This window comes from Chiloscyllium punctatum, chromosome 15 (assembly GCF_047496795.1).
Source record: "Chiloscyllium punctatum isolate Juve2018m chromosome 15, sChiPun1.3, whole genome shotgun sequence".
In the NCBI taxonomy this organism is placed as follows: Eukaryota; Metazoa; Chordata; class Chondrichthyes; order Orectolobiformes; family Hemiscylliidae; genus Chiloscyllium; species Chiloscyllium punctatum.
Genome location: NC_092753.1, coordinates 51,225,445 through 51,246,596, shown reverse-complemented (window position 1 = coordinate 51,246,596; position 21,152 = coordinate 51,225,445). Strand labels below are relative to the sequence as shown.

The 21,152-nt window shown below is 39.9% G+C and overlaps 1 protein-coding gene across 3 annotated transcripts in view; it reads left to right on the top strand.

Annotated features, from left to right (window-relative positions):
• LOC140486233 (gamma-aminobutyric acid receptor subunit rho-3-like) overlaps window positions 1-20,885 on the top strand; it is a 30,468-nt gene extending 9,583 nt beyond the window's left edge. For 2 of the 3 annotated variants that reach the window (XM_072585100.1, XM_072585099.1), the window contains exons 3-9: window positions 789-856; window positions 1,817-2,040; window positions 5,850-5,932; window positions 7,577-7,717; window positions 13,106-13,258; window positions 15,111-15,307; window positions 19,644-20,885. In XM_072585100.1, the coding sequence (XP_072441201.1) occupies window positions 789-856; window positions 1,817-2,040; window positions 5,850-5,932; window positions 7,577-7,717; window positions 13,106-13,258; window positions 15,111-15,307; window positions 19,644-19,946 (1,169 nt within the window). In that variant the 3' untranslated portion in view covers window positions 19,947-20,885. The remainder of the gene's footprint in view (window positions 1-788; window positions 857-1,816; window positions 2,041-5,849; window positions 5,933-7,576; window positions 7,718-13,105; window positions 13,259-15,110; window positions 15,308-19,643) is intronic. The other variant, XM_072585101.1, reaches the window with a different exon arrangement.
• The last annotated feature ends 267 nt before the right edge of the window (window positions 20,886-21,152 follow it).

Sequence of the window (21,152 nt, the reverse complement as noted above, 5' to 3'; positions counted from 1 at the left end):
CATGGAAAGCAGAGTTTAGGGAGGGTAGACTATGTGACATAAGCCATGCATTAGAGGTAACAAGGCCTGAGTAAGGGTTTCAGTAGGAGAAGAATGGCCATGGAAATAGGTAGTCTTACTGTTTATTCCTGTCAGCTGCTGTGAAGATAATTTCAGCCAGCTAAATATCTCTTTCTGTATATATCCATGATTTTTCCATCACTTTAACCTTTTCAAAATTCCTTGCTCTAAGTCTCTCCTTTCCAATATAGACAGTCAACTCCTCTGCACCTCCAATAGGATAGCTTGCACTTCTTCCTTAAACAGAGGATCAGTTAGTCTCCAACTACCACATCATCCTCCATCTGGATGAATATGTTCCCTAATTGAGCAACTTTGCCTGAGACTCTACTCTCTTCCTTCAAAGAAAAAGTGGAAACCATGCCAATCCAAGCTAAGCATGCTTTTTCATTGAATATGTGGAAAGATATTTGTTCCAATTGTACTCACTCTCATTCCTTACCTTCTTGATATTGATGCCTGTAGTATTGCTGGTTTCTGTTCCCTATGTGAATCAAAAATCTTTTCTTTAATTAGTATTTTTCTCAATAATGACTCACCTGTGTTGTGTTGCCACCAACTCTGTTTTAATTTCAGATTTACAGCATTTGCTACAATTTTTGCTTTTTATTTATGTTATTAAGAATGAACAAGATATTGTATGACAACTGCTGCTTTTGGAACTACTTGAAGGTAAAACATTAAAAATGGTGAAACTAAAGTCACATGTTTCCCACTTGCCTTTTAAGGACCAGCAGTATCTGTTGGTATAGATGTGCAGGTTGAAAGCATTGACAGCATTTCTGAAGTTGATATGGTAAGTCTGAACTTTTGTTACTTATGGACAGGAACTTATTTACAGTAAAACTGGACTACATAGTTGCGCCACACAGCGCAGTACATATTGTATTTATTATCATTTTATTTGAATTTGATTTGCTGATGTAAGAGGATCCTGACTTTTAGTTTTCCATCACCATCAGTCTATTTAATTGGCTCATGTCCAAAACAATTTATATTTGTACCTTTTGATGTAATAAAATGAACAAAGACATTAGAAGCTTATAGGAATGTTTTAAAATAAAATTAGACGCTGAGTTGAATAAGGAGGAGTTGAGTTAAATAACCACATCTTGGTTAAAAAGGTCAGTTTTAAGTCTTGTCTTAAAGGAGGAAAGTGAAGTTGTAAGGAAAGTATTCCAGACCATAGGTCTTAGCAAGTGAAGACACGACCATCAATGTTTCAGTGATTAAAAACAGGATTCATAAGATGCCAGAAATAAGTGAACGAAGAAATCTTGGAGTGTTGAGTGGTTGCAGGAGATTGCAAAGATTGGGAGGCATGAGGCTTGACTGGGAGCCAGTGTAGGTTAGTTAGTATTGGTGTGATGTTTGACCAGGATTTGGTGCAGCTTAAGACATGGAAAGCAGAGTTTAGGGAGGGTAGACTATGTGACAGAAGCCAGGAATGCATTAGAGGTAACAAGACCTGAGTAAGGGTTTCAGTAGGAGAAGAATGGCCATGGAAATAGGTAGTCTTACTAGTGGTGTGAATATAAAGTCAGAGTATTCTTGGAATCAAGTTATGACACTAATGTAACTACCAGGCCAGCAATAGTAATTGAGCTGATATCTTGGAAATGAGATTGGAACAAGGACTGAAAACAATCGTTTATCATGTAAATAATTACCAGCACTAACATTCCATATTTTTACAATCATCCCTCTTCTGATTCAGAATCAATTTACTTCTGACTTTTCATGTCCATATCCATAGGACTTTACAATGACTTTGTATCTAAGACACTACTGGAAAGATAGCAGACTCGCTTTCCCAAGTTCCAACAACAGAAGTATGACATTTGATGGAAGATTAGTCAAGAAAATTTGGGTTCCAGATGTGTTTTTTGTTCACTCCAAAAGTTCTTTCATACATGACACAACAATGGAGAACATCATGCTAAGGGTATATCCAGATGGCAACATCCTGTACAGTTTAAGGTGAGTCATTGCTAATTGACTTTTCTTAGTATTGCTGAGCATAGTATTTTTCCATTTTAATCTTCAATTGGGTTTTCCTTCTATAAATCCTTTTTAAGTGGATAATGCTTTGATATCAATGGAAATACAAGATTTATTTTCTATTTATATGCACTGTGCTCTCTCATTACAGCTAGATGACGGCACGGTGGCACAGTGGTTAGCACTGCTGCCTCACAGCGCCAGAGACCCAGGTTCATTTCCTGCCTCAGGTGACTAACTGTGTGGAGTTTGCACGTCCTCCCCGTGTCTGTGTGGGTTTCCTCCGGGTGCTCCGGTTTCCTCCCACAGTCCAAAGATGTGCAGGTCAGGTGAATTGGCCATGCTAAATTGCCCGTAGTGTTAGGTAAGGGGTAAATGTAGGGGTATGGGTGGGTTGCGCTTCGGCGGGTCGATGTGGACTTGTTGGGCCGAAGGGCCTGTTTCCACACTGCAAGTAATCTAATCTAATGACAGATCAACTATACCCACATTTCAAAACGCTATCTGACCAAAATGGTACATATGATTCTTATTATTATTTGAATCTTTCAGACTATGGCATAATACAAGTAATATTGATACAAAATATTTTTATTTGAACTTCAATTATCATTTACACTTCAATTAATCCATGAAATGATTTACGTAATGTCGTACTGATTTGATGTGAGAGATTGCATTGTTTCGTCAAGGTTTAGAAAATACAAAAGCTTCTTTTTTTGATTCAAGCAAAAAAAAAGCTAACCTTATCCCAAAAACATCTCTCCATAGCTTAGGGTGCATGTTGTGTTGGATTTTGTAATACAAGCCCTACTCTCTCATTTGTTATGTTGCAAAGAAAAGAAAAGCTTTCCCAAGAGCGTGATCTGCAGTACTCTTGACAAGGGTTTGCAAAGCTCCATGTGAGAACAGCTCTTAAAGATCTGGAATTCTCCACAATTGGGGAAATTTCACTCATCTGAAAGGGAGTGAACTAATTGCTTTTAATGATACTTTAAGGATATGTGGGCAACTTGTTTAAGATGGCTGCCATATTGCAAGATGAATTCCTACAGAGCTGACTGACTCCCTGAAGCAAATAACAGGGTGGGTGGGGAGATGTGCACATGTGGATGAGCACAGTCACTTAGGAAGTTGAAGGTAAATGTGTTCCTCCATTTTACAGCATTTCTTATGCAGTTTGTCAAGCAAGTTACACACCTAAAATGGGAACTCACATATCTATGTTAAGTCGACAAACACTTTTTTGTGCAATTGTATTAATTTGTAAGGAAAGTTAAAGAAAGTATGCCCACGCCATATCTGCTCCCAGGAGGACCAGATCCACCACAGAACATACCAGATGGCCTCCTTCTTTAGAGACCGCAATTTCCCTTCCCACGTGATTAAAGATGCCCTCCAACACATTTCATCCACATCCTGCAACCTCAGACCCCACATCCTCAGACCCCACCCCTCCAACCATAACAAGGACAGAACCTCCCTGATGCTCGCCTTCCACCCTACCAATCTTCGCATAAACCAAATCATCCGATGACATTTCCGCCACCTCCAAACAGACCCCACCACCAGGGATATATTTCCCTTTCCGCTGTCCACAAAGACCTCCGTGACTACCTGGTCAGTTCCATGCCACCCAACAACCCACTCTCCCATCCTGGTACCATCCCCTGCCACTGCAGGAATTGGACTGGACGCCTCCTAGGAGAATGTTTTAGGGAACAGCTCTGGGACACCAATCAACCACACCGCCCTGTGGCCCAACATTTCAACTCCCCGTCCCACTCAACCGAGGACATGAAGGTCCTGGGCCTCCTTCACACCGCTCCCCCACCACCTGCGCCTGGAGGAAGAACACCTCATCTTCCGCCTCAGAACACTTCAATCTCAGGGCATCAATGTGGACTTCACCAGTTTCCTCATTTCCCCTTCCCCCACTTCACTCCAGTTCCAAACTTCCAGCTCAGCACCTATCCACTCCACCCTCCTCTCTGTCCTATCACCTTCATCCCCACCCCCATTCACCCATTGTACTCTTTGCTACCTTCCCCCACCCTCCTGCCTGACCTATCACCTTCATACCCACCCCCACTCACCTATTGTACTCTATGCTACTTTCTCCCCACCCCCACTGTCCTCTCATTTATCTCTCCACTCTTCAGGCACTCTGCCTGTATTCCTGATGAAGGGCTTTTGCCCAAAACATCGATTTTCCTGCTCCTCGGATGCTGCCTGAACTACTGTGCTTTTCCAGCACCACTAATCCAGAATCTGGTTTCCAGCATCTGTCGTCATTACTTTTACCTTTTATTTCTATCCAGATGATTGAAAATAAACTGATGGAACTGTGATTAGCTGGTTTTGACCTACTCAGCTTATTATATTGAGGATGTATCTGGACAATTTTCTATTTTGTTGGGGAGAAGCTGGCATTGTAGCTGTACTAAGGATACAGTTGTTCTGGGGCACCTGTTCAGTTTTACATTCAGGGTGTTGTCAGGCCTCAAAGACTTTGCTGAATCTATAGTCTTCAACTAATTCTTAATATCTCATGGAGTTAATCAAATTGGGTAAGGACTGGGGTCTGGGAATTTCAGTATCAGGTCAAGATCAATCAACCACCATGTATTGAATATTAACATGTGAAATAGGAGACCATAGGAAAAGTAGACCATTCAGCCCTTTGGGCCTACTCCTGTGAATAAGATCACAGCCGATCTACATTCCCACCTAGTCCTGATGATAACCTTTGATTGCTTTGTCTTGAAGATCTGCAAGTGACTGAAAATGTTTCCGCTTTGCAATGATGTTCTGCATGGGATGCACATCATGATCACTAAGCTCTATCTATAGAATGTTGTTTCCAATGTCTGGCTTACATTATTTGCTGTGTTCTGGCTTCACCAGATTGCCATCTTGTTTTTCAGTGTGAATGGCACTGATCCTGACTTTTTCTTCTAAATTCCTAATGACACGAAGGTTTGGCCCTAGGTTCGATGGTAATGGTAGACCGAGAAATGAACTGGATCATGAGGCACCAGATTATGATCTGGCTTTATTTTATTGCAACATTTTTATATCAGATTTATAAAATGGAATGACTTACTAGGATACTTAAGGGGCATTAAGAGTCAATGATATCGCTGTAGGTCTGTAGTTACATGCAGGCTAGGCTAAGTAGGAAGGCAGATTTTCTTTCCTAAAAATCCTTAATGAACCAAACAGGTACTATTCAGTAATTTAATGGATATTATTGGAACTCTCATTTTATTCCAGATCTATTTATTCCCAGCTGCATAATGGAATTTTAACATGTCTTGGGAGCATTCTATTCCAGGCATCTGGACTAGTCCATTAACATTCCCATTATGTGACTATTACTGTAGCCTCAGAAAGTGAGGACTGCAGATGCTGGAGATCAGAGTAGAAGAGTGTGGTGCTGGAAAGTACAGCTAGTCAGGCAGTGTCTTGAGGAGCAGGAGAGTCGACGTTTTGGGCACATGCCCTTCATCAGGAAGGACTGATGAAGGGCTTATGCCCAAAATGCGACTCTGCTGCTCCTCAGCAAGTTTTGAGAAGATTTGAAAACGAACCTTCCAGCTCAGCGAGCAAACCTACACCCATTCTTCTGCTCCTTGGATGCTGCCTGACCGGCTGTGCTTTTTCCAGCACCACACTCTATTACTGTAGCCTCTACTTTTACATAAGCCTATTTTTCAGAATACCTTGGTGTTTATGTGGCTGAAATTGGAGCATATTTTATAGTTTATTTTGAATACTTCTTGTAGGACTACGGTCACTGCCATGTGTTCAATGGATTTTAGCAGCTTTCCCCTTGATACTCAGAACTGTTCACTGGAGCTCGAAAGTTGTAAGTATCTCATACTTGGTTTGCTACGTTTTAGTGGTCATACTTGTTTGTTCTTCAATGCATTTAAAAGTCCGGTGTGATGTAAGGATCACAGGCTGAATTTTGTTTTGTTTCCATTGTTGTCTAAACTATTATTTTAATTAACTGATGAATGAGAATTAAAATCAATTAGAGCTTGGGAAAACGTTGTCAAGCTAACCATTTGTATACAGAACTGGTTTGAAGGTAGAAGACAGAGGGCGGTGGTGAAGGGTTGCTTTTCAGACTGGAGGCCTGTGACCAGTGGTGTGCCAGAAGGATCGGTGCTGGGTGCACTGCTTTTCATCATTTATACAAATGATTTGGATGTGAACAGAGGAGGTATGATTAAGTTTGCAGATCGAACCAAAATGGAGGTATAGTGGACAGCAAAGAAGCTTACCTCAGAGTACATTGAGATCTTGATCAGATGGGCCAATGGGCCGAGGAGTGGCAGATAGAGTTTAATTTAGATACATGTGAGGTCCTGCATTTTGGAAAGGCAAATCAGGACAGGTCTTATGCACTTAATAGTAAGGTCCTGGCGAGTGTTGCTGGACAAAGAGATCTTAGAGTGCAGATTCATAGTTCCTTGAAAGTTGCAGGTAGATAGGATAGTGAAGGCAGCATTTGGTATGCTTCCTTTATTGGTCAGTGCATTGAGTATATGAGTTGGGAGGTCATGATGCAGCTCTACAGGACATTGGTTAGGCCACTTTTGAAATACTATGTACAATTCTGGTCTCCCTGCTATAGGAAGGACGTTGTGAAACTTGAAAGGGTTCAGAAAAGATCTACAAGGATGTTGCCAAGGTTGGAGAGTTTGAGCTCTCTGGAGAAGTTGAAAAGGCCAAGTTTGTTTTCCTTGGAACATCGGAGGCTGGGGGATAACCTTCTATAGCTTTATAAAATCATGAGCACAGATAGGGTAAATAGGCACGGTCTTTTCCTTGGGGTTGAAGAGGCCAAAACTGGAGGGCACAGGTTTAAGGTGAGAGGAGAAGGATTTAAAAGGGACCTAAAGGGCAACATTTTCATGCAAAGGGTGGTGTGTGTATGGAATGAGATGCTAGAGAAAGTGATGGAGGCTGGTACAATTACAACATTTAAAAAGCATCTGGATGGGTATATGAATAAGAAAGGTTTAGAGGGATACAGGCCAAATGCTAGCAAATGGGACTAGATTTATTTAGGATATCTGGTTGGCATGACTATTTGGACTGAAGGGTCTGTTTCAGTACTGTATATCTCTATACCTCTACGACAGTAAGTACTGGAAACACTAGCGAGTTTTGAGAAGATTTGTAGCTCAGGTTGAGGTTCTGGATGTAGGTTTTTTTGCTGAGTTGGAAGGTTCATTTTCTTCACCATACTCGGTAATATCCTCAGTGAGCCTCCACATGAAGCACTGCTGATGTTTTCTGCTTTCTATTTATACGTTTGGGGTTCCTTGGGTCGGTGATGTCATTTCGTGTGGTAATGTCAGAACTGGAAACACTGTAGAATTAAAGAATTGTCATGTTTTGTAAATTTTAAAAATTATTTTACTAACCTAATTATAGTAACATAAACCATTAGTTTGTAATCTTGGCTTGACCATAATAATGCCTTAATGTTTTCCTCCAGATGCTTACAATGAAAAAGATCTAATGCTCCATTGGAGGAATGAAAAGGAACCACTGAAAACAGATGAACAGATCTTACTGGCTCAGTTTTTTATCCAAGAATTCCGTGAATCAAGTGGACTTGCATTTTATAGCAGTACGGGTATGTTTCTCTCAGATTTATGAATGATAGATTTATGAATGATGGAAAGATGAAAGATAGTAATCCTACAGAGAGGAGTTCAACTACTGTTGTAAAATTTGATAGCAAGTTATCAGAAATATGTCCATTGAGAACAGTTTGACTTGTTGGATACTCACAATACATAGCAATAAGCATTTTGACACTGCCCCAGCTAATGAGCAAAACAGATAATGGTGCAGAAAGCGTTACTATCCATGAACCAAATTTTTGTCATTATAATTTCAATGGATTCATTCCTAATAAAATAATAAAAGCTTGGGCTTTGTTTGTGAGAAATCAGATATTTTGGATCATTGTAAAACTTAGGAAGGTTAATTATGTTAGTTATTTGGGTGATGGGGTGAGATAGCATATGATAGAACAATGGTGAGATGTCCTTAAAGATTGACTCCTGGAAAATGAACTTGGCATAATAGATAGTGAGAGACAAGGCTGAGACTCATGGGATTACTCAAGGTCTACAGAGGCGTTTGGAGAGTCCCAAGGAATGCGCAGAGAAGAGCAGTGGGTCATTCAAAAAGATTTGAATATTTGACAGAATCAAAGACAGCTGAGAAATACTGTAAGGATTTGTTAGGGTTTGAGGGAGCTGTAATGATGAAAATATCTCAAGTGCAAGAGGCCACGACCAAATGAGGTGATGAAGAGAATGCAAAATTGGGAGCAGAGATTATTTAAAAATGAGGTGTTGTATGATATTGAGATTCCAACTAGGATACAAAGTGTATATAGAATTGGTCATAAAGGAAAACCTATTTACTTTGTGGCACAGTGGCTTAGTGGTTAGCACTGCTGCCTCATAGCACCAGGGGCCCGGGTTTGATTCCAGCCTTGGGTGACTGTCGATGTGGAGTTTGCACATTCCCCCAGTGTCTGCATGGGTTTCTGCTGAATGTTTGGGTTTCCTCCCACAGTCCACAAATGTGCAGGTTAGGTCGATTGGCTATGCTAACTTGCCCATAGTGTCCAAGGATGTGCAGGGTAGGTGGGTTAGCCATGGGAAATATAATGTAGGAGGTTGCATCTGGATGGGATGCTCTTTGGAGAGTCAGTATGGACCAGTTGGACCAAATGGCCTGTTTCCACATTGTTGTGATTCGATGATTAATAATGTTTGATTGTATGTGGGTGATAGTCATGAACTTCCTACACGTGGACACAGACTGAATCAGAAGTTATTGGGTTAGAAGGTGCTTGTTAGTAATGTGTCATTCTGTGTAAATTGCTTATAAAATTATGTCAGTGTTGGTTCTAGTTCTCTTCATCATAAATTCTCTTTTTTGATCTTTGACATGTTAGATTACTTAAATAAAGCAAAGTTAAAAATCACACAACACCAGGTTATAGTCCAACAGGTTTAATTGGAAGCACCAGCTTTCAGAGCGCTGCTCCTTCATCAGGTGGTTGTGGAGGACACAATTGTAGGACACAGAATTTATAGCAAAAGTTTACAGTGTGATGTAACTGAAATTATACATTGAAAAATACCTTGATTGTTTGTTAAGTCTCTCATCTGTTAGAATGACCATGATAGTTTCACTTCTTTCATATGTAAATCACAAAACTCTTTTTAAAAGTTACATTCTCAGGTTAACTGTAGCAATTGGTGTCACGCCAGATAAGATGTTGAAGGTGTGAGCCTCCGGTGTTCTGTTTCTGTGCCATAATGTTTAGACTGATTCTAATCTTTAAAAAAAATGAGTTAACAGAGTCTTACATGGATTCATGCAGTTTTTGAGCAAAGTACAATAAACTCTGCAAGTAAAAATTCACCCCATAAACGTATATGTGTATATGTGCATGTGGGTTTGTGTGTGTATGTCTGGGGTGGGGGGTTGTGAGTGTCTGTGAGAAAGAGTGTATATATGTGTGTGTGTTAATGTGTGAGTGTAAAGGGGTCTAAGTCTGTGAGAGGATGCATGTGTGAGTTTGGGAGTCTGTGTGTGTCTGCAGGAGTGCGTGTGAGTGTCTGTGTATAAGTGTGTATGTGTGTGTATAGGAGTACCTGTGTGTGTGAGTGTCCTGTACACTCTCTCCTATAAACAAACATACAGACAGACACACCTATACACAGACACGCACACAGACACTCTCACACATTACTACAGACACACACACTCCCACACTCACACATGCACCCCCTCACAGACTTAGACTCCTTCACATTAACACACACACATATACACTCCCTCTGACAGACGCTCACAACCCCCCAACCCAGATAGACAGACACACACACACATGCACATATACACATATACGTTTATGGGGTGAATTTGTACTTGCAGAGTTACATTGTACTTTGCTCAAAAACTGCATGAATCCATGTAAGACTCTGTTAACTCTTTTTTTTTAGATTAGAATCAGTCTAAACATTATGGCATAGACAACAGAACACAGAGGGCTAACACCTTCAACATCTCATCTGGTCTGACACCAATTGTTACAGTTAACCTGAGAATGTAACTTTTAAAAAGAGTTTTGTGATTTACATATGAAAGAAGTGAAACTATCGTGGTCATTCTAACAGATGAGAGACTTATCAAACAATCAGGGTATTTTTCAATGTATAATTTCAGTTACATCACACTGTAAACTTTTGCTATAAATTCTGTGTCTTACAATTGTGTCCTCCACAACCACCTGATGAAGGAGCAGTGCTCCGAAAGCTAGTGCTTCCAATTAAACCTGTTGGACTATAACCTGGTGTTGTGTGATTTTTAACTTTGTACACCCCAGTCCAACACCAGCATCTCCTCATCATGACTTAAATGAAGCAAAGAAGATCTTGGGTTTTAGGTTTATTTGAGAAATGAAACTGGTCCCCCTTTAGTAAAATGAAGTCTACACTCAAGCGAGTGTTCATTAACAGGTTTTATTAATCAGCTTTATTAATAGCTGTTCTTGGAGTAGAAGTCTAAACTCTTCAATGCGTACTACCTTACAAGAAAGTGCTAGAAGAGAGGAAGGCAGCTAAGTCCATTTCAGGACCCAGTTAGGGAATGAAGATTCAGCTGAGAACTAAAATTTGGTCAAAGTTCAATCCATTAGGCAGTGGGAAGTAAAAGTCAATTTAGAAGATTTATAGTCTTTGGAATGTTGGGAGTTGTTAGAGGAGTAGAGAGCAGATTATAAATAATTAGTGATTGGTATGAGGATCCAGTGGAGAAATGCAATTTAATCTAGGAAGCTGATAGAGAAGAAGAGTAAAGCTCATGAATCTAGGAGAAAGGGATAGTCTAGGGACTAGTCAAAGAATGCAGATTAGCTGTGAAGATCAATAAGTCACTGTAGCTCAATTTAGGAAGCTAGTAGCTCAACAAACGTCAACACTGGAATGAACAAAGGAATGGAGTTCAGAGTGGAGACCGGAGTGGAGTGGAGCATAAACATAAATCCCAGAAAAATATGGAGCTCACTTCAGAAATGAGAACTTGCTTGGTATCTAAAATACAGCAGAGTAATGCCCAGAAACTAGAGAAATATTGGAGTTCATTCCAAAGCACAAGAAATAACTTTTAAAAACCAAGGATTACTTTTTGGATGCCACAAAGCAGAGACACCCTCTAAGTATCAGTAGAAATACAGAGTTGTGTCGTCAGATGAGACTCTGGTGGGCTAATAGCAACAGAATTCCAAATACATAGGGTCAGATGATTGATGTTGTATATTTAGATTTTTAGAAGGCATTCAATAAAATGTCACACAAGTTATCTCACAAATTTAGCACTCATGAGGTTGTGGATATTAGCTAATCTCCATTGGATTAAGGACTGGTTAACAGAGAAAGCAGTGGCAATAACAGAGCTATTGTAGGGATGCCAGGGTGTTACTAGTGCAGTGTCAACCGTATATATACTTGGCCTCAGCTATTTAAAATGTATAGCAATGATCTAGATGAGAAGATCATGTGATTCAAGTTTGCTGATGATATGAAACTAGGTGGGAGGTAAAGCTATTAATAGAAGAGACAGATTAAGTGATTGGGCAAGAAGGTGATAGATGCAGCATAATGGAGAATATATGGAATTATTCACTGTTGTCAGAAGAATTGAAAGCAGAATTCTTTTTAAAGGTGAGTGGTTCGAGAGATTTGAGGTCCTTATTCAGTAATCAGAGGAAGCCCAGCAGTCCAGCAAGCTATTAGGAAGTCTTCATTGCAATGGGTGAGAGTAAGGAAGCCATGCTGCAATTATGTAGGGCTTTGATTAACAAAAAAAATCAAATCAGGAATATTCTGTAGAGTTTTTGTCTCCTTATCTAGGGAAGAAAAGAGAGATTAGCAATCTCACTAGGCTAGTAATCCAGAAACCCACAATAATGTCTGTGGATGTGGGTTTGAACCTCACATGGCAGATGGTGACATTTTAATTCAGTAAAGCTGAATTTAAAAGCTTGCCTAATGATGACAATGTAACCACTATTGATTGCTTTAATATATCCATCTGATTCACTAATGCCCATTAGGGAAGGAAATTTACCATCTTTATCCAGTCTGGCCTACATGTGTAACAGTGTGGTTTACTCCTAACTGCTCCTTTGCAATTAGGGATGAGCAATAAATGTTAGCTTAACCAGTGATATCCACATTAAGTCATAGAATCATAGAGATGCACAGCACAGAAACAGACCCTTCAGTCCAACTCGTCCATGCCGACCAGATATCCCACTCCAATTCAGCCCACCTGCCAGCACCTGGCCCATATCCCTCTAAACCCTTCCTATTCACATATCGATCCAGATGCCTTTAAATGTTGCAATTGTACCAGCCTCCACCACTTCCTCTGGCAGCAACTGAGGAACAAATCTGATTTTAGAGCAAAAATGATTGATTTAGAGGGATGCAGTAAAGATTTGGGAATAATGGGGTGATTGGGTACAATGCTGAAAATGTGTTGCTGGAAAAGCGCAGCAGGTCAGGCAACATCCAAGGAACAGGAGAATCGATGTTTCCTCCTTCAGGAATGAGGAAAGTGTGTCCAGCAGGCTAAGATATGGCTAGATAGTCTTTGAACTTTAGAAGATTCTTTTAATGTATAACATTTTTAGAGGACTTAACAGCCAATTGCTGAGAAGCTGTTTCCCTCGCCTGAAGAGTCTGAACCAAAGACCTCAGAATAAGGGCAAACTGGGACAAGGGAAATGTCTTCATTCAGAGGGTTATGAATCTCTTTAACTCCCTACTCTAGAGGACTATGACTTCTCAGCTATTGGGTATATTGAAGGCTGATATCAATAGATTTTTAGGCACTGAGAGAATCAAGAAATATGATAGATACAGTTGAGGTAGAAGATTGACCATGAGAAGAAAATTTACTAAAATTGTAACTTTTCTTTTCTCCTCAGGTTGGTACAACAGATTGTTTATTAATTTCATCCTGAGGAGACACATTTTCTTTTTTCTTTTACAAACCTACTTTCCAACCATGTTAATGGTCATGTTATCTTGGGTTTCTTTCTGGATTGACAGAAGAGCAGTCCCAGCTCGGGTTTCACTGGGTAACTTATTTTTATTTTCTTTATTTTTTTTCTTGTCTTTATCATGGTGAGGGATAAAATAGATGAATGACAGCATGAAACTCTTTAATTTAATGGAAAACACAACATTGTGCATAAACTTAAAACCTCACAAGGGGATTTCCCTCAACTCTGATATCAATTTTTCCATTTATCACTTTGAAATGGATGGACAATTTAGTGCCAGACAGCCAGTTCCACAAAATGAGCAGTTTTAAGATGTGTGTCAACATTTAAAAGAAATTAGTTTGAATATGCTCATTACAGTGGGTTGGTTTCAGATAGTTACAATTGCTTCACCTCATATCCTTTTTCTTTTAGGGAAGTATTGGCCTAATGGTATTATTGTTAGGTTATTAATCAGGTAACCCAGGTAATGTTCTGGGGACCTGGGTTCAAATCCCACCATGGTAGATGGTGAAGTTTGTAATAAAATTTTAAAAATAAATTTGGCATTAAGAGTCTAATGATGACCGTGAAACCATTGTTGATTGCCGGGGAAAAACCTACTTGGTTCACTAATGTCCTTTAGGGAAGGAATCTACCATCCTCTTTTGGTCTGGTCTATATGTGACTCTAGACACATAGCAATATGGTTGACTCTTAACTGCCCCCTGGGACAGTAAATGCTGGCCAAGACAGCAGTGCCCACATCCCATGAACAACACAAAATACTAGCGCGAGAACAACAATATGGAAGTCAGATTAATGTTGGAGGTTTGTGGCTAGAACAGGGATGATAGTACATTGAAGAAGTATTAGAAATAAACAGATATTTGTGAGCTCCCTCACAAATGTACTGCTGTGACTCATTGCCTGAAATTCAGGCTCTAATTATTTAACACTCTCCCATTCAGTTCATGTCAATTTTCTCAATTTACCTAACTATTGTGCTGGTGTAGATTTACACCTGTATGTTTTGGTCAATATGTCCGGAGTCACTATATAATGGTGCAGCTGGGTTTCTTGAAGTTTGATAGCCAATTTATTTGTGATTTAACTTTGTTTGACTGAGATCTGCATCTGGCTTAAAGTTAACACTGTCAGTCTCAGTGACACAAAGATTCGCAGACTTGTACTACTTTCCTATGCTGAGAAGGACCAATATCTGGAATGGTTTTCCCAAAGCCATGCCCCTTTACTGTATAATAAGGGAAGATGAAGAGGAGCAGCAGAAGCAAGAGCTCTGTGAGATTGAGGCCTAAAGCAGAAGTGAGCAACACACTTGATTACACTCATGTACTCATGTCAATGATTCTGTTACATATGTACTGCAGGAAATCTGGTGCAAATTTCCATTCATAAATTGATACCAATTTTAGCATATGTGACATTGAGGAAATTCCATACTATTGCATACAGTGTGATAAATCTAACGTTTGATATTTGTCATAATTTAAAGATAGGTATTTAAAAATTTAGTTCATGTTAAAATGTAGTTTGACTCAGTGTGTGCCTTATGAAAGCACACCTTAAAATACTAACCAAAATGTTTATATTTTATGTTGATCCCTGAAAGTTTATGCTTGTACTTGTTGAGATCTTATATTTCCAAAAGCACAACTGAAAGTGCTAGTTACACACAATTCAGTGCTGCATCATTTCTAAGTTGCTGCTATTGGCAGTGCTTAGAATTGTTCTACTGTCTCCATCATGGATTGTTCAAAAAGATGGAGAAAGATCCCAAAAAAATTGGAGACACTGGCCAGAGACGGGTGATCCACCCACTCTCTACTCTTGACCCAGATTAGAATAAAGGTCCAGGTTTTTTCTTTATCAACAGTCTGCCTCATACCATCAATATTTCTTGCATATTTTTCTTTTCCACTGCAAGGAATAACGATTGTTTTAACTATGTCAACGATTATAACTGGAGTGAATGCATCAATGCCTCGAGTCTCTTACGTTAAAGCTGTGGATATCTACCTCTGGGTCAGCTTTCTCTTTGTCTTCCTTTCTATAATTGAATATGCAGCTGTAAACTATCTAACCACCATCGAAGAAAGGAAAAAGATGAAACAGAGAGAGAAGGTAGGATGATTAAAATAGTTCATTTTCAAAAAAATGTATACAAAATAGAAATTGAGAAAATTCTTTAAAGGTACACTGGATAAATCATATAGAGCTTCCCTTTACACAACATATGCATTTGAACATGCTGAAATCACAATTATGATGATTTTGAACTGATTCTCAAAGGTTCAAGTTTGTCTTTAAAATGCCTGAGTATGTCTAAGGCACATGTGAGGTTTTCTAAAGCTGTTTGGGGAAAGGAAATGAGAAGCAGTTTCAAAATGATAGGCTAGTAGATTTTCTGATGAATGGCAATTATGCTCACGTGACTATTCTACTCCTATTTTACATTAAGAAAGAGTTCCAAATTCCTGATAGAATATTGCATCAGGACTCCTTCAGAAATTCCAGATGCCAGGCAAGTAGATTGCCGTTTGGTTTGGGGTTTGTTAATAGAATGCCAGGTAAGTAGGACGCCAAGTGGGTACAATGCCAGGGCACAAGATGGGAAAGAGACAGGTTAATTATGGGCATGTGTAGTGTAGATAAGGGTGGACAAGGGATATTGGATTTGTGGGAGCGTGGGTGGTGGGTATCGGGTTCTGGGGAGACTAGGGATGTGTTAGACTCCAGCAGTGAGAATGGGAGGATGTGATTGGTACTGGTGGGGGCGGGGAGGTAGTTGTGCATGAGAAGTCAGTTCCCATAGGAGATGGGCATTTAAAATCCTTGGTGGAGATGAAGTTTCTGGGTTCTGGGGTAAGATGGGGGTTGTCAGGTCCCAGGTGGAGAGGGGGGCATAACTGGTTGCTTGGGGCGTGAGATGAGGGGAGGTTTTGCATCCCCAGGGAAAGGAGATGTGTTGACTCCTGGGAGACAAGATTTTCTGGTCTTGGAAGGAAGTTGGGAATGTCAGTTTCAACGCTGGAGGAAGGTTATTGAGTCTGGGTGGAAAGATGGATTTTGGATCAGGCGATTACATAGATTGGAGGAGTCTCTGGTTAGTTGTGGGGGTTGGGGGTGATCAGTTCAATAGTTAGCCAAAGTTAGACCCAATTTTTAATTGTCTAACTTTTCCTGAATTACTAGCTACTTAAATGCAGCAAAATCATCCAAATTCTCCGTTTGAAATGGATATTTTTGAAGGGTTCCAGGTATAAGGGAACTTTCCATCAGAATCTTTGATTTCCTGGGTAATTCTCTCAGTCTGGTACAAAAGACCTTTTGCAAGGTCTGGTGCTCACCTTCCATCCTACCAACCTTCGGATAAACCAAATCATCCGACGACATTTCGGCCACATCCAAACGGACCCCACCGCCAGGGATATATTTCCCTCCCCACCCCTTTCCACCTTCCACAAAGGCCATTCCCTCCGTGACTACCTGGTCAGGTCCACGCCCCACAACAATCCACCCTCCCGTCCTGGGACCTTCCCCTGCCACCGCAGGAATTGCAAAACCTGTGCCCACACCTCCTCCCTCACCTCCATCGAAGGCCCCAAAGGAGCCTTCCACATCCATCAAAGTTTTACCTGCACATCCACCAATATCATTTATTGTATCCGTTGCTCCCGATGCAGTCTCCTCTAAATTGGGGAGACTGGACGCCTCTTAGCAGAGTGCTTTAGGGAACATCTCTGGGACACCCGCACCAATCAACCACACTGCCCTGTGGCCCAACATTTCAACTCCCCCTCCCACTCTGCTGAGGACTTGGAGGTCCTGGGCCTCCTTCACCGCCACTCCCTCACCACCCGACGCCTCGGAACACTTCAACTCCAGGGCATCAATGTGGACTTCACCAGTTTCCTCATTTCCCCTTCTCCCACCTCACCCCAGTTCCAAACTTCCAGTTCAGCACTGACCCCATGACTTGTCCTACCTGCCTATCTTCCTTTCCACCTATCCACTCCACCCTCCTCTCTGACCTATCACCTTCATCCCCACCCCCATTCACCCATTGTACTCTTTGCTACCTTCCCCCACCCTCCTGCCTGACCTATCACCTCCATCCCCACCCCCATTCACCTACTGTACTCTATGCTACTTTCTCCCCACCCCCACCCTCCTCTCATTTATCTCTCCACCCTGCAGGGACTCTGCCTTTATTCCTGATGAAGTGCTTTTGCCCGCAACGTCGATTTTCCTGCTCCTCGGATGCTTCCTGAACTGCTGTGCTTTTCCAGCACCACTCTAATCTAGAGCCTGATGCACAACTCCCATTTACGTAGCAAAATTGACTAACTGGCCATTGGAAAATCCAGGCCAAGAGGTCTCTCCTTTAAAACAGAGAAATGAGGAGAAGTATTTTGTCTCAGTAGGGAAATAGTCTTTGGAATTCTTTTCCCCAGTGAGCATTGGAGACTGGGTCATTAAAATATGTTTAAAGCTGAATCATATTTTAATGGGGGACATGCAGAGAAGTGAAGAGCACAGTCAGATCAGCTACAACCTTCTTGAATAGCAGAGCAGACTAAATGGAGGTAGTATGTCACAAAGTCCATCTTAATGATGCATGATTATTCAATGGCATATGAGATTGGCTGGGACTGGATGTGGGCAAAATACAACCATCTGTTTCTTCACCAAGATTTGCAAGCCATGTAAATCCTGACTGATACAGGAATGAATTTACAGGATAGATTGGCTGGGTCAGAGGGCACACGTGAGAATAAGCAATATGCAGGAGTTATTTTATTTGCCATCAAGAATCCCTTTGGTGTTCAATTAAATTGAACAGCCAGATTACAATCCTACTGTTGGCCAACTGGAAGTGTGGTCAAGTCAAATAGTTTTCACTTTAAGTTGGGGATCTATTCATGAAAATCACTACTTTAAGTAAACCAACTTTAAGTGAAACATGGATTTGCATAAGAGTCATGTTGGGGTTAGTGTGGGGATTGGTTGGGGGGTAGCAGAAGCTGGACCAGGGGGCAAGATTGTTGGGTGAGGAAATACTGGGAGACAAGGCAAGGGTAGGGCTTAATGACATTAAAACCAGAAATGCCAATATAATTTAAAGAAAAAGCCCTAAAGATAAAACTAGGTTCAAAGAAAATAATATTAAGCAGGACAATGAAAATGAGAAATACCTATAACTGAGTAAACTTACCAAGGGATTATTTCATATAATGGTGTAATGGTGATCTAATGATACATCTCTAGCAATCCAGACACCGAACCTAAATGTTGTGGGAACATGGGTTTAATTCTTACCATGGTAGCTGATGGAATTTAAAATTAAGAAATCTGGAATATAAAAACTAGTTTCAGTAATGGTGAAAATCAGCATGAGTACTAATTTCCTTGAGGAAGAAAATACATCATCCTATCCTAGTCTAGTCTACATGTAACTCCAGATCCACAGCAATGTAGTTGACTCTTAACTGCTCTCTGAGCCACTTAGTTCAAGATAAACCACGGATGGACAGTAAATATTAGCCTTGCCAATGACACCGACAGTCCATGAAAGAACAAAGAAGAGTTGCTACCAGTAGAAGTGCCAAATCTGTGTTGTAATTTAATTGTATATAATTCAACTCAGCCACTGATTTTCAGCTGGCCTAATGTATGTTGAGTAGTTCCACAGCCACTAGCAGATAAGCATACCAAAATCTGAAGATGTAATTGGTTTGGCATGAAGGTTGTGGCAAATTAAACCACAAGTTTTCTGGTCTTTCTATTCTGACTCAATATATCTTGGCCCAGTCTTCCACAACAAATGGTAAATTAACAGTAATTTAACCAGTGTTCTGTAGTTGGTGTAGTTTTCAGCTGGATATGATATTGTAGGTGTGTGAACATTGGTGTATTGCACATTGTAGCTGTATGGATCCTGTTTTCTTCAAAAGACTTGGAAAGAGTGGTTCTTTCACACTTCTCAAAGTCCGTTGTTCATTTCTAGTGACAATGTTACCTGTCATGAAAATTACCACTTCCTTCATGATCTAATTAACAAATGGATCAACAGTAATTATGTCTATCATCTATGTTTTCAGGACCAGTTCTCAAGTAAATATCTGGTCCCATTACTATTGGTAGAACCCTTAATCTTGGAAGAAAATTAACCTTGTTGTTACACAGAAAGGAAGAAAAGAGCTGATTTTAAATAAGACTAAAATAATTTGAAATTATATTAACTTGAAGTTGCTTTTACAGATTTGAAGTGTGCCTAGCAAATTATGTTACAGTAACAGATTTGTAATTCAAAATGTTGCTTTGAAGAGTTATCAAATTTTATAAATTTTGGCCCCAATTTTAACTCACTTGACCAGAGTTAATATTGGGCCCTAGCAGTTAATTCTATACAGATAGGTCAGTACCAATGATAATCACAAAAGTACTTATTTTTCAGTTTTCAGATTCCTTTAGGTTGAATCAGACACAAACTATGGCTTTTGATGGCTGCTATCATGATAGTCAGCTGGATGTGTCAGACTATGGTGAAGCTCGTTTAAGCGTAGCAAATACTGAAGCCAGAGAACGCGTATCCTGTTCAAATCCGGATGGTCAACAGTTGAGAAGAAAGAAATCTATTAAGGGGAACGTCACTGCAGTTATGATAAAAAACAATCATGTTATTGATACTTACTCGAGGGTTTTATTTCCTACAGCATTTATTCTTTTTAATTTTATTTATTGGTGCTTATTTTCATAAATGTTGGTCATTCCCAACCTTTCTAATATTTTTTAATTTAGGGGAGATGATGGTTTAGTGGTAATCTATCGCTGGACTAGTATTCCAGAAAGCCTAGGCTTATAAACCAGGACCGTGGGTTCAAATCCTGCCATGGTAACCGGTGGAATTTCAATTCAATCAATAAAAAAGCCTTGGATGTAAAGCTAGTCTCAGTAATGTTGACTATGACGGCTATCATTAATTGTTGTTAAAAATCTGTTTGGTTCTGTAACACCCTTTAGGAAAAAATCTGCTGTCCTTACCTTGTCTGGTCTGCAGTATATGTAATTAACTCTTAACTGACCTCTGAAATGGTCTACCAAAGTATTTCCATTCAATGTCAAATAGGATTGAATTAAAATGCAGGCCTTATCAGAGTGACCCATTTTCTCTGAAAGAATATGGAAAAAAAGATGGTGAGCCCTAAAATTTGGGTCATATAATATCCATTTTTTTTACGTGCTGCACTAATCTCTTAAGGCTGGACAGCCATTGAATGTTATCTTGAACTAATGATGGATCTCATTGACAGGAAGTAACAGTTGAATGACTCTGACACTGTATTTTCATTGAGTTTAGGGAGATTTCATAATTTATTGGATACTGACACAATTTTGTATTTTCTTTTGTAAGATTGCATTCTCAAAAATACTTGACCTTGAATATTACAGAATACAATGAAAATAAAGCATCATCAAATGCACAAAACTTGGATGCATATTGGAGTACAAGTGAAACAGCCAATTTAAACCTTACTCATTTTTAAATCTAATAAATAAAATGCTGACATCCTCATACTGGGGACATAAAACTGAATCTAAATTCAGCCTGAACTGTATTGTACTGTGTATATTCTGAACATTATACCAAATGCTCTGTAAATGATAAATTATAGGAATATATAAATTAATTTGTGTAGATTGTAGACTCCTTGCTGTCTCTCCTGTTAAGTTTTAAAGTGGCTTATTCATTTGAGTAACGAAGATGAATTTGCAAAGCATTGTATCACAGAAATCCCAAAGCTTTTCAAACAGCAAATCAGCTGAAAGACCAATTAATCTGCTTTTGGTGGTGTTGAGGGAGAACTGCCAGATAATATATTCAAAGAACTTTAAAATCTTTGAAAATTGTCACAGTGTCACAGCCACCTGAACAGACATTGCCAAAAACGCTCTGTTTTTGGGG